This window comes from Trichoplusia ni, chromosome 2 (assembly GCF_003590095.1).
Source record: "Trichoplusia ni isolate ovarian cell line Hi5 chromosome 2, tn1, whole genome shotgun sequence".
Classification (NCBI taxonomy): domain Eukaryota; kingdom Metazoa; phylum Arthropoda; class Insecta; order Lepidoptera; family Noctuidae; genus Trichoplusia; species Trichoplusia ni.
The window spans coordinates 10,019,089-10,032,591 of NC_039479.1; the positions used below are offsets into that span (position 1 = coordinate 10,019,089).

General features: G+C 34.8%; 1 protein-coding gene across 4 annotated transcripts in view; it reads right to left on the reverse strand.

Moving 5' to 3' along the window:
• The window catches only part of LOC113506884 (glycine receptor subunit alpha-4), a 41,897-nt gene that overhangs the window by 12,617 nt on the left and 15,777 nt on the right, over positions 1-13,503 (reverse strand). For all 4 annotated transcript variants that reach the window (XM_026889720.1, XM_026889730.1, XM_026889737.1 and 1 more), the window contains exon 3: positions 384-460. In XM_026889720.1, coding sequence (XP_026745521.1) covers positions 384-460 — 77 coding nt within the window. The remainder of the gene's footprint in view (positions 1-383; positions 461-13,503) is intronic.

A 13,503-nucleotide genomic window follows, 5' to 3' on the forward strand; every position in this document is an offset into this window, starting at 1 on the left:
CAAGATTAGGATAGTAATAGCGTTAGCTATACTCGTTTCCATGGTAACGCCTCGATATTAAATATAACAAAGTGGGCATGATCAATAGGAAAAGGCACTTCTTTATTCTACAAGGTATGATGCTATTAATAATATTAAACGAAAAATATTCTATTTTTCATGAAATAACTTGTGTGAAATGGCTAATTTACATTAAAAAAAAACACATTTTTATTATTAATTTCGGAAATCCACTGTTAAGACAACTCAAGATTAAGAACTCCTTCTGGTCCAAAATTATTCGGGCTATCCCGATAAATACTTGTTCGTAAACCGTAGTGTCATTTGAGCAATCATTCTTAAGATATTTAAACGTGAAAGTTTGTATATCCCCTGAATCTCACCTTTCACATAGTTTTCTGGTAGAACCACACGTGGCTTTAACGTGTGATTCCTTTTCGACACGACATCATTGCACAGCCTGTAACAAAGAATATACTTTTTATATTACGCAATCGGGCTAAGAAAACCGGAACTCATAAAGTGTTACAGAGGAATAATTAATTAGAATAGAATAAGATTGCTTATATTGCTGCAATTCATAAGAACAGGAAAATAATAGAAAAACAAAGGATTTTTTTTCTGACTTGTGATAATCCTCTAGATCTTATAATCCTCGGTTGTATAAATGATAGTACAAAACAGAATGTAAAAAACCATTATGTGAATTAAATACACCATCAATAAAAAAATGTGGAACTAGGAGCTTTTCTGCAGAATTGTTACAAATGTTCAAGAAATACTCAGCTTTGCCGGTAGTAGTAGTATATTGGTGCCTTATTTCCTATATTTATTCCAGGAACACATCTTCCAACGTATCAATGTGTTCTATCGCCCCTGAATACTCGACGTTTAAATGTCCCCCGTGAATAAACCTTTTACTATATTAAAGTTTAAATTAGATTGAAGTGCACTTGAAGGTTACTAGTCAGTTAAATTCCAATTCTAGGTATTGGAGGGTTTATTTGCTGCTAAGCAATGAATTGATGAAGTTTTGGAACTGGGCTAAAAATAGAAAGTGGAAGGCCAAATGTTGCGGCAAAAATAGACTTCGGAGGACGGTGTACATTCTGAACTGGCATGAATATAATGAAATGTCAGACTGCGGAAAATCAAGTTTTGATTCGAAAATGCGAAGAGAATTATTTGACTCATTTCTGAAAGTCTAAAGTAGACGACCATCGGTTACTATGGCAAATTGTCTGAACATTAACTGCACGGATAACCGCGCGGTTCCGGTCACCACGCAAAAACCTACTACGCGCGTCGTATCGCAGGTTAATCCCCGCGGAGAAACATTTGTGTGATCCGTGAATGTTTATCCTGGGTTTCATTGCCTGTGTGCATTTGACATGAATGTTTGTGAAGCCTCCCGCGATACAAGGATTAAATTCCTTTAAACGGGAGAGAAAAAAATGTGGAAATGTCACTTGTGTAACACGTGTATCCTTATTCCGTCTCGCGAAACATGCCCGTGAACTACTTGTGTCGTAGAAGCAAATTCTTATCCTCCATCTGACTGAAGATATAGGTCATGTGACACGCGCAGCGCTTTAAGGACGATTACGACCTACTAAGTGAAGGATTTTGCATCGGAATTTGATCTGCCATATGAGGGAACTAGTTGTAAATCTCAAAGTGATAGCGGCACGTTAAAGCTGAATGGATGACTTAAGTTCTATTCATAAAGCTAAAGTTTTTTTTTATCCAGATCGATTTTTGGCCACGAGCAGCTAGTTTCGCAAGCCAGCTAGGGGAATATTACAGTACACAAGTGTGTGCACCAAGACATTTGAATTCTGTTCCCTTGCGGTCATAGCCCAACGGGACGGCAATCTGGAGAACGAACAAGCGCAGGACCCGCATTTTTACGTGACATCCGAAAAACAGAAGTTTTAATGTTACTAAAAGCACCCATAATTCGAATAGATTTTGCGTGCCTGCATTAACATGAGTTGATAGTTTAATCAACACATAACCATGTATTGCAGGGCATCAAGTCCCGCTTATAATATAGTCAGAGCTCTCTGTAAGTGCACATGAATTATCAGGTTATTCAAATTCCACAAGTAATTTAAAAAAAAACAAGGTCATACATCCTTTTCAATTGACGTAAGCAACAAAAGTAGGTTGCACTACTTTAAATAAAAAAACACATACTATGATAATTTATGTAAAAGCTTACACTATTTTTAGCCTAATAAAACTGGAATTTAAAGTAGTTAACAAATTCCGTTTCAGTTTTACGAGTCAACCGATATGCAAACTTAGCACATTCCTGTAATTTTTAAACAATTTAAACTCTACTGCCTAAGCATTAAGAGTTATATTTTTAAACTATAGTGTAATGAACCGAATATTTCATGATAGGCATTGAGTATTAAAAAAAGGATTCTCAACCTTATGTATATGAGTATAAGGTTTGTGTGTATTTGGGAAGTTGTTGCAGGCTATGACGTCAAAGAAAATTGTTATTATGCTAACTTAGCATGGTGTGTTTAAATTTAGTGCCAGCGCTCACGTGTTGGCGTGCGCCTAACGTATTTCAGTACAAAACTGAAAGTTTCAGCGTACAATTATACTATTCATTGTCAATTAAATTACAAATGTTCACTACTATCTAGTATAGTTGTAAACACTATGCTCGTGCCAACATTTTGTAATTTTAAAGAAAAAGCCGTTCAGTTTGGTATAACAGTTGCCTTCCACGCGGATTGACAGACTAAGTTTAACTGATGTAGTGAAATATCATGTACACATACATCAAAGCTATAGAAAAAGACTGAAAATTACCAACAGTTCTCTTTGCATTGATACGCCCCATGTAGGTCTCTATAATGACTGCGTTTCTTCTGATAAAGATATTCTCTGAATCAAGTGAGTCCATCATAAAGGTCTTATAATATCAAAACTGATATCACAGCTTTCGCTAAAATGCCATCACCTGTCTCCAATCCAGGGTATTTCACACGAACCATCTGACCTAGTACTTACTATGCCATGACATTTGAAATGTTGATCCCAATTTAAATGTCCGCCAGCAACAATTCTATTTCGTATGAATTTTACCAAGATTTCCTAATTTGATATCTTTGTAACGTAGGTAATTTATGAAAGAAGGAATGTTTATAAGTGATTTAGGACTTAACGAGGGAATTCCTTTAAAATCATGTCTAGCCAAAATTAAAGTATGATCTTACATCTTTATATGATTAATCAAAAGTACTGCCAATACGTTTGTAATGAGTAAAAGCAAATAATCACTAATGGGAATCTTCAAAGCGGATAAACTCGTATACAGCAGGGATATGAAGTTTGTTTTGCGATGAATTCGCGTACTTAAATGTCAATGACGATACACTCAACTTCAACTTGCTAAGAGTACTATGCATTCCCGTTATGGAATAATTTAAATCTCTTCGTCCAACATTAAAATCAAAACCTCGGACACGATGAAGAAAAATACTTAAAGTTGAGTGAAACGCAATGAAATGATACAAAAGTCATAATATTTAGTATAAAAAATGTCTAAGCTAAGATTCACAAACATACGAAAGCAAAATATCTTGTCCGAAGATAAACGAAGAGGAATTTTCAAGAAACGCGGTACCTAAACTTGAAAACGAAATAGATAACACGAAAAACATACAGAAACCTGACGAAGTAAGTTGAAATGTCGCAATCAGTACGATTTACGCAATGCGACGATCTGAATAAAATATAGGGGGGAAGATATAACCATACTGTATAATGTTCCTTGTTAATTTATGTCACAGGACCTGGTAGCTGTACTTTCAGTCTTCCATGACTTGTTCGCCCATTCATTTTGTCCATATCGTTGACGTATCGTTGAAACTGAAGTGGAAGTTCTCTGTTTTTAAAACTATAGTTCTTGTTTCAGAGAAGGATTGCTTTTTTTAATTAGCTCGAGTTTTGACGTCTAGTGAGTACAGAATTTTATCTTCTGAAGCATTCTAGTAGCAAGTAAATAGCGGCTAGGAATGTTCGTTGAGAAATAATTTAGAAAATTCTTGGTTGGAATTCCTCCGCACCTGTTTTAGATTTTGCATAAAAGAAAACCAAGGTATTATGCACCTAAATATTTATAAATTCTTTCTTAGCTTCTGCTGGCTACGAAGAGAAACTATCAGTTAAAATTTAACGAATTTTTTGTTCAGTACCATTGCAATCCAGTATGGGTTAACGATAAGTTTTAAGGTAAAAATGTGGGATTTTGCATGACCTTAGTTAAAACGATCACGGTTGGCTCTTTCTCCAGGAGCAGACTTTTTTTCTTATTTGCACCATTTATACCATTTACTCGTATTTAATATTTTTTGTACACGAGTCCATCCCGAGGCATAATTTATATAGCAAAAATCGTTTGCCAGTCAATTTCGTACATCTCAATGGAACAACGTAAAACCTTCCCTAAAATGCATCTCTAACCTTCGGGCTAACTTCAGTTCAAGTACTCGGAGCCCACATGAGCGTGTTTCACCGTTACCACAAGTTTTACCACATTCTTTCTTCTTTTAAGTCCTAAACAATTTCATTGATCCAACAAATTAACTGAACTAGAAAGAAACTTTACAACTGCAAGTATAAACAAAAGTTAAGTTATAAATTGTTGTTTGTTTGTTGTTTCTCATTCTGCACTCATATTAAATGCGATGACTTGCAACTAGCTAACTAACATTCTTCAAGTTAATTGGAAATACAAAAGTTATTCTAACAATTTATATCACTTTATTTCAATGTGAGAATGAGTTGAGTTTTGTAGAGCCACGGATTGTCATGTGGTAATAGGCCACTACACCAAACTGTCACATCGTTTGTCACTAATTCACGTCTTAAATTTAGGTGTCTTTAATCATGAGGGACAAAAGTTTTTGAAAACAACACAAGGATAAAATTTTATAGATTACGTATTCAATTAAAAAATATGTTATTATTTCAACTGATTTTCTATCTGTTTTCGAATTATATGTCTACCTTGTAGACATTGTTTTCATACATAATTTTTAGCTAGATGCGGAAGTCTTGTTTTAAACCCTCTATCGGCCTTTGATCACCTGGCTATCTGCCTAACCCATTACCAGTTGACTTGATGATATAAATGCAAATTCACGAATAACATGGTAAACGTACCGATTTCGGGCCAAGGTAACATCGATTGACGAGACCACTGCACGCCATGTGACTATATTTAGAATAAAAAATAACTTACTGCGTGCTCTGTATTTGTATTGATTATACAGTAATAAGTGGACGCAGTGCGGGGAATTTCTTTTAATATATGATTACTTTATTGGGGTAATTAATTAATTCCTTAACTAGCTTTATGCTTTGGAGTGCTTGAATTATGGGAAGTACGACTATTTCAACCGACTTTAAAAAGGTAGTCCTTACTGGATACACACAAGGCGTTCCTCAATTCAGCCGATATATTTTCTGGGTTCCTTACCCAAAGGGTAAAGGTTGAGCCCTAGTCTGTTAGTCTGTCACCTGTACTAACTGAAAGATTTACCTATACAGTCGAAATTTTTAAGATACATTACAATTTGATGTCTGGTTTTCCTTTGTCTGTTAGCCTTTGTATTTGTACGATTGAGTGGGCTTCGATTCCTGCTGGCTTCTTTAAGTTTTAAACTTTTTTTTTTTGGATTATCAAAAAAAAAATCATCATGAAATAATCAGCAACTCTGACATATTCAGTTTTTCTTTAACATTTTGTGTGTACATAAACGATTACGCACAATCAACATTATCGTTTCCCTTAATAGTACTACCAGTTACCGCATAATGAAAACTGCCTTTGATTCATTAGTCAATATCTCTCTAACCACACTTACCTAATCAAACTATTAGCTATTCGTAGTACGTGGCCTATTCTAAGAACTCAAAGGGTCCTATTACAATAGACTTCAAGCAGGTTAATGAACTTCAGATGAAAGGATAACCTGTATAACGTGTGTTCCATGAATATTCCTTAAGGATTTAAACACATATAAGACAGTTTATTAAAAAACAACATAATAATGTTATATATTTTCTTGTAAAGGTAAATATTATAATAAAGCGATTGAAAGGGCAATGCTCTTGTGTTCAATACCCATTCTTCGCGTGTTTGTTATGTTCAGTCATTATTTTATCGTGATAATATAACTTTGTATAAAATGTTCAATCCCTTTCTCGACTTTCGTTTTCATAGCTGTAATTATTGTGGTATTTCGTCCCCCGGTCCGCCATGATGCTATCAAAGTTTTCAACTGACCAAATGGAATGTACTTTATCTGATTTCGGACATCAATTTTAACTATACCCATGTCTTTGTAAGGATTTTAAAAGATAACAAGGTTATGACTTGTTCTAACATTATGTGAAAGTGACTGAACATCTGTGAAAATTCTACGTTCTACATTTTAAGGGGAGCAAACGAAACATACAAATACTCAAGGACAAGCGACCGAACAACAACCTTAATATTGCTGATTGCTAACACCGGAACAGTGACTCCTTTTGGGTCCCACAGTAGCCGGGCAATCGACATCGAATCGGCTAAACCCTACTTAAAATAATCTTTTTAACGGGGGGATTAACAACTATACAAGTTACATGCACAAAGACACTCGAGCGCAAAGCAAGCATTTTTGAATCACGAAAATTCATGTCCAAAGCGGGGTTCAAAACCTCTTTACTAGTACGTCGCGCACCGTGTCCTCACTAAGCATATCTTGTTGTACAATTTCAATATACACAATTGTTTTGAAAGGATATAAGTCAGTCTATTTCCCAACCTGCGTTTCAAAGCCACAGCCCACGAGCAATTAGTCCTATAATCAATCCTATTTGTCAGGTCCAAAATGCATAACAAACAACGAATCACTACATTAAATATTCATGGTGTCAATCTGCGCGAGAAGTGTACCTCTGAATAAACTTTTGCGTGTCATAATCAATACAAACTCACACTAATGAAGTTAGACCACGTTTTGTCACGAACTTTGGGGAACAGTTTGGTCTACGGCGAATAGTTTTATTAAATTAGCAACATTTGTTTACCCTGTCCGTCTATCCGTCAGTTACATGGTACCGCATACCAAATGACGAAATAAATATACATAGATATATAATAAATAAATAAATATAGAGGCAAAGCAACGGTTATTACGGTCATCAATTTGATGGGATGATGGGATTTATGTTGATTTTTTTTAACTTATTTGGAATCGTCAGTTAAGTATTGCGGGTCCGACTCGCAACAAATCGTTGTTTTTTTTCAAACATCGCTATTAACAGCTTAGCCTGATAAAGTTTGCCCATCAAAAGCGAATAATTTGTTTAGATAGACAATCACACTAAACTCGTAAATATGTTAATAATTGATCAAAATTTTGGGAGGTCCAAAATTGGTTTCAGTTCCGAGATTGTATTGCTTTCCGAAAATAATACGATATCGACGCCGGTCCCTCTTGGTACTAGTTCGATGACCCCTAAAAGACTTCCTTATGACAAAATGGGCGTTATATATACGATACAACAATGGTTCTAACCCTTGTCTCGCCGGATGGCTCACGATCAGCCCACCGCATGGGCGTCCGGTGACCAAACACAGTTTCCGACCTTCGTTTAAATGAAACAGGCCGAAATACAAATGGCATAACTGAATTTACGACGCAGGAAACGCGACCGGTTTTCGCCGGATTGTCACCGATGGCGATTCCGCTTTGTGGTATAAGAGCTAGAATAGTTTGTGTGTTGTTTCATGTGAGCTTGTAGAGTTCATATTGCAATGATGGTGGGGAACACTGAGGAACGCCTTTGTGCCGGACAAACTCTTTTGGCGACTCTTCATTGCAGACATTTCGATTTTGGTGTCTCGATATGGGCTCCAAACGAAATTCTTATCATGCAGCCTGTTCTCTGTTTCATTCAATCCCTGCGAAGTACTGAATTGTTTGGCAGCCGTATTAATAGTCTTAATAAGTATAACACACGAGTACACGAGTCAAGTAAGACACATTTAATTTTTATTATGTGGACATTAAAAAAATGTGTGAAAAAAACTAAAAATAGAAACTAAAGGATAAATAAGAATGTTAAGTTAAGACGGAACAGAAAAGTCGGAATTTTCCCTTCCCTATCTCGTAAATGCACGACAATTGCAGTTAGACGTTGAATTAATTTCTAACCTATTGTGCACGCAACAATGCATACAATCCAATAATGTTATTTCACTAGAGCGCATTGTTTCAGTGCTCGTTTACCGCTTTACAAATATTACAATGTGCAAATGGAAATCTGACAAGTTTCATTGTTTCATACTAGAGGGCTTTTAGCGGTGGCGGTTAGGTAACTCCTAATAAGATTTTTACAGTCGTGGGACCGAAACGGCGCTACGCCGTATAGAACGACGTCTCTCTTTCATACCTGCAGCGATCATAATGAAAAAACTGTTCCTTTAAAGTTGAAAGTTGCTGTTCTTTGATTGAAACGTTGTCAGAAAAAGTCTATATAAATGTGTTTAAAACTTGCAGACGTATTTATACGCGGGTTTGCCGGATTAAAAAGTTCGCGAGCATTTTGTTTCATGTCAGAGAAGATCAGCATTGGGTTGTGTGAATTTTGTTTTACGGTCTTCTTGGTAAAGGTTTTAATGCGACCTATCTACGTGTAGGTACATTAAAACCTGCATTGCATACATCATTTCAGAAATAATACATTTATTTGCCTACAATTCCTCGTATCTATTTCAAAGTAGGAAATACAGATATATATCGAAGTTCTAGCCATCGCATTAAGGTTCCTTTTACTTTCAGAGATGCGATCTGAAACTAGTCCCTTTACTATATACATACAACTGAAATGTGGGTAGATAAGGAAATACAAAGCTATTCAAACTCTTTGGTAAGAGTTTAATGCGAAACCTTGAACCTGAGTTCGGATAAAAATGTTTGAATAGTTCAGTGAATTACAGTTATACTGTTTTTTTAAACTTGTTATTACCAGCGGCTTTGCCCCTGCAAGTCGAGCGGGAACAGGGCACATAAAATCGGTATAATCCTATGTGTTAATCCATGTTATAAACTAATCTCTTCCAAATTTATCCAGTGGTTTTCACGTAAAAAGTACCAAACATTCATCCTAATAAACATCCTCTTTTATAATATTAAATAGGAAAAACTCATCAATTATTTTATATTCATATATATTAATTTTTGGAGCTGAAAACACAAATTATGCTTAACTATGAGCCGATAATCTTTTATTGACATCGCCTCTATTGCAAACTATTAAGATCGATTTTTGTAAACCTATGACTGGCGTGTGTTGTCGTAACCATGCAATATTACATTAAAGCTAAACAAATAATCGTTTGACACAGTATTTGCGTGTGGAAAATGTCATGTTGTTTTTTTTTTGTAAATACCTTGAATCGAATGACTAACTTCAGTCTAAGAAATTAAGTTATTTTCAATGTTGTCTGGGTAGTTGTGCTTTGTTTTGAATTGTTTGCTTTCGATTAGTCAGCGTCAAGAAAATAATATATTAGTCATTCTAAGTTATTGGTTGAGTAAAATAGTTAATTAAAATTTTAAGGTTTAAATTTAATTGGCTTGGAAAATGTTACCGAACATTCTAATGTATTTTTAATATGTTTAAAATAAATTGTAAAAAATTAATAATTTTTAACAGTGACCAAAAGGTTTTCTGTAACTAAATAAATGGATAAAGCAATATGAAAAACATATTCGCTATGAATTTTCATTTGGCAGAATTTTATTTATTAAGCTTGGTTTATCAACTTTCCTTCATATATTGCAAACTAGTATAAAGAATTGTTTAGTTGGACATACTCAGTATACGATAAAGAATTATAAAGTAAACCCTCAAACGTTAACCGTGCACCATAAGACACGGAAATAAAACTAATTAATTCGGAAGCAGACAATAAAAGTCTTGGCCAAGGTCAGACCTAACCCTACGCCGCCTGAGGGCAGGTCGCACCTAAAGAAACCTGCAGCATTGCAGACAAAGCCAAGGTCGAAGGTCAGGTAGTCTCATTAATCAACTTGATATGTTGTAAGTGCAAGTTCATTGTCAACGTGCAAATTACAAAGGGTGCACCGCAACGTGATGAAAAGGTGTTATAAGGTGTTATTTATGACTCGCTGTGGTTTTCATTTATTGAGATTCCGATGGTATGTGAAGGTATAGATTTGTTTGCTTGCCTCGAGGTAATGAATTTTGGGTTAGGTAAAGATGTGTGGGTAGTAAATCGTTGCAAATTGCGCAGGTACAATATTAGTTCGAAACGATAAGATTTTATGTTTGCAGAGCCGAATGCTTTTTTAAATATAATGTTTTTTGTCAAAGTAAATTAAGTAAAAAAATACGACATTAAATTCTTTTGTAGTGCAAGACAAGCATTCGTGGATTACACAAATGCTTGTCCTGCACGAGTATCGAACCCGGAACACGTCGCACACACTGGGTTTGGCGAGTAAACCTCTTAAACCGCTCGACTATCCGTGCAGTCTATTCAACACCATATCCATTCTTTGTAAAAGGTTATTGAATTGAAAACTCCATAATGATAAAACTTCCTAAAACTACAAAACTTTTCGAATTGAAATGATATAGTAATGTCAAGGTAAACCATTTTGAAAATGCTTTAACACGTCATATTTCGTGATCGAATGAAAACCATAATTACTATTAAACATTCCAAATTTTTTAATTATACTGCACAAATTAAATAATTTTGATGAACAGAAATGCGTCTTTATTACAAGGATATAGAGTACAGTTTAGTCTAACTCATGATAAGTTACCTTAAGTGTCTATCGTTTGGGGTCAAGGTCGCTTGTTACCGTAATTAGGGGGGGTTTGAATTTGTGGTTCATTATCTATGTCAGTCATTGTTAAATATCTTTCCGTACATTTACTCGTTCAGTTAATAGTTGTCTGTGAATAGATTGTTTCGTGTTTCACACGATTGAGAAAGAGACGTCGCTATACAACGGGTAGAGCGCGGTCACGCTTCCACCGAGATTTCAAATGACTGTTGGATCTTCATTTTCTGTTTACGAGGTTATTCAATATTTTTTAACATTTTTTTGGCAAATATTGCAGTTTACAGTGTTCATAGTTCAAAATGGCCGGCAAAGTCAAGGTCAGTCTTCATAAATTAACTCGATACCGTGGTACGGGGTTATAAACTTGCGTGTCACTTCCTTAGATAAGTAGTGAGTTAAGTGGCGGTTCCGAAGGCCTGGCAGTGGATTAATGTTATTAAATTAAATGTTATTGGTTTTATGAGGGTGGGATCATGAATTGGCGATTATAGTTGTTGGGCTATCGAATTTATTTTCTAACTACTTCGTTTTTTGCATTTTATCAAATAGTTTTTGGAATTGCTTTTCTAAATAATATTAAAATTGTTTTTGCGGTTAAGGTAGAATTGGTAACAGTTTTTTAAATATTCGTAGCTAAGGATTATTCAACAAAGTATTTGCGTCCCAGACTTAAAGTTAAAATTGAAACCACAGTGAACATCTGATCTTCAATATTGGAAGCAACCCTTTTAAGTAAATGGCCAAAGGACCAAATTTATTACTTGGTTTCATTTCAATGTGTCACCGAAATAAATTTGGAAAATTGATTCAGGGCAACTCTAAAAAAAGTGTGGTACTACCAAAGTAAAACAGAAATTGAACTCTTCAGAATTGAAAATGCAAACCGTGATGAAATGTATTGGGATCGCCCTAGGATGTATGTTTTCATAAATTACTTTTTCTTAGAGTTTAATAATTTTTTTGACTTACACTTGGGAAATATGCACATGAATATTTAAACGAGGATTTGAAAAGCCGCTTTCGTCTGTTTTTATATCTCACATCGTTCTTCAATATGTAAATTATCTCGAAAACGTTAAATTACGTTACGCTTTTTCAAACTACTTATGTTAACGTAACTTTATCGAGTTTTTAATATTTCATAGCTAAACCTTATTTATATATCTATTTAACAACAATTTAGTCATTATTCGGATCACCCGACTATTTTCGAATCTATCCGAAATCCTTAATCATAAACTGATGCAGCAGAGTTGTGAATCGAACTGAAACTAGTCGGAAAACCCCGATAATTACACGTAAGTGATAGAGAATCTGCCCTAAGAAGGTTATTACAAATAAACTTAATTTATTAAATGATGCAACGGTTAACTCACGAGTATTTATCGGGGGTGCTCGACTAGTTTCGGACCCAACCGGAGTCCTTAATCATGAGCTGACGCAGCGGGATTGCGAGCATCATTTAATAATGAATCAGTCTCACGATAGTTATTATAAAAAACTTAGTTTGGATGATTCTGAAGTTATATCAAACCCCAAATCCAAAGACGTTTTGTTGCGAAAGCTGACATCCTTATAGACATCCTTATGGATTAGCCCATGCTTAATTTAATACAAGTTCTATGACTAAGCTAGAATACAGTATGTCGCCTACAGTGTTAGAACAAATTAGAAGTGCAAACCACCGAATTGCTTTGAAATAACTTGCCTTTGTGTTGTCAACCTTCATGAAAGTAGTTAGTTCCTTGTTCATATCAGTAGGATGATGAAGTTTTGGTAAACTTTATCAAAACAAGTTGGTTTGATTCAAATGTTTTATCGTTTAATTAGCAGTTTTGAAAGGTTTACCACATCTTGATGGGTAAACAAGGTTTTTATTTGATGAGTTTTCAAAGTAACATCTTACGGTTTAATCAAACATAAAAGGTTAACGTCAAACGTTTTATGTTTAATCGTATCTTAGATCTTTAGTACAAACAACAATTAAAACCAATTTAAGCACTTGGTTGTAAAATCAAATGAACCTGGATTTGACTTTGTAATATATACTTTCAAAGCAATCAAACACCTATAATTAGTTTCTACTGTCTAAATTAGATAATTATCTGGCGTAGCAACGTGACTGGCGGGGGATTTTACGTAGACTCGGCTATCAGTTTCCTATCGGTGAAAGCATGAAAAATATATTAATTCAATTGTTGATAAACACACAAGATTGTTCACGCAATGCCGAAGATTGATAGTTTAAACCTCTTTTACCTTGAACTTTAGGTATACACTTAAGGTGCGATTATGTGCGTCACGGGTTTCTAGGACGATCGGCGTAGCGGTCAACTGATTTTAGTGCTACGAAATTTATGCGTAGCGTCGTATTTAAGATGTAGCTGTTCTAAACACATTCTCAAAAATTAATAAATATAATTCATCGAAGTTTTTAAATATACTTAAAGTTTTAGTTTTATAGACAAATTTATTCCTTAATGATACAAATTGGATATTTTGTTGTAAAGTAATTTCAACGCTAGACATCAGGATCATAGATCAAGCGTGGTTTATCCAAAACCGCATACTCAGTATCGTTTACAACTTTTGTATTATTTTC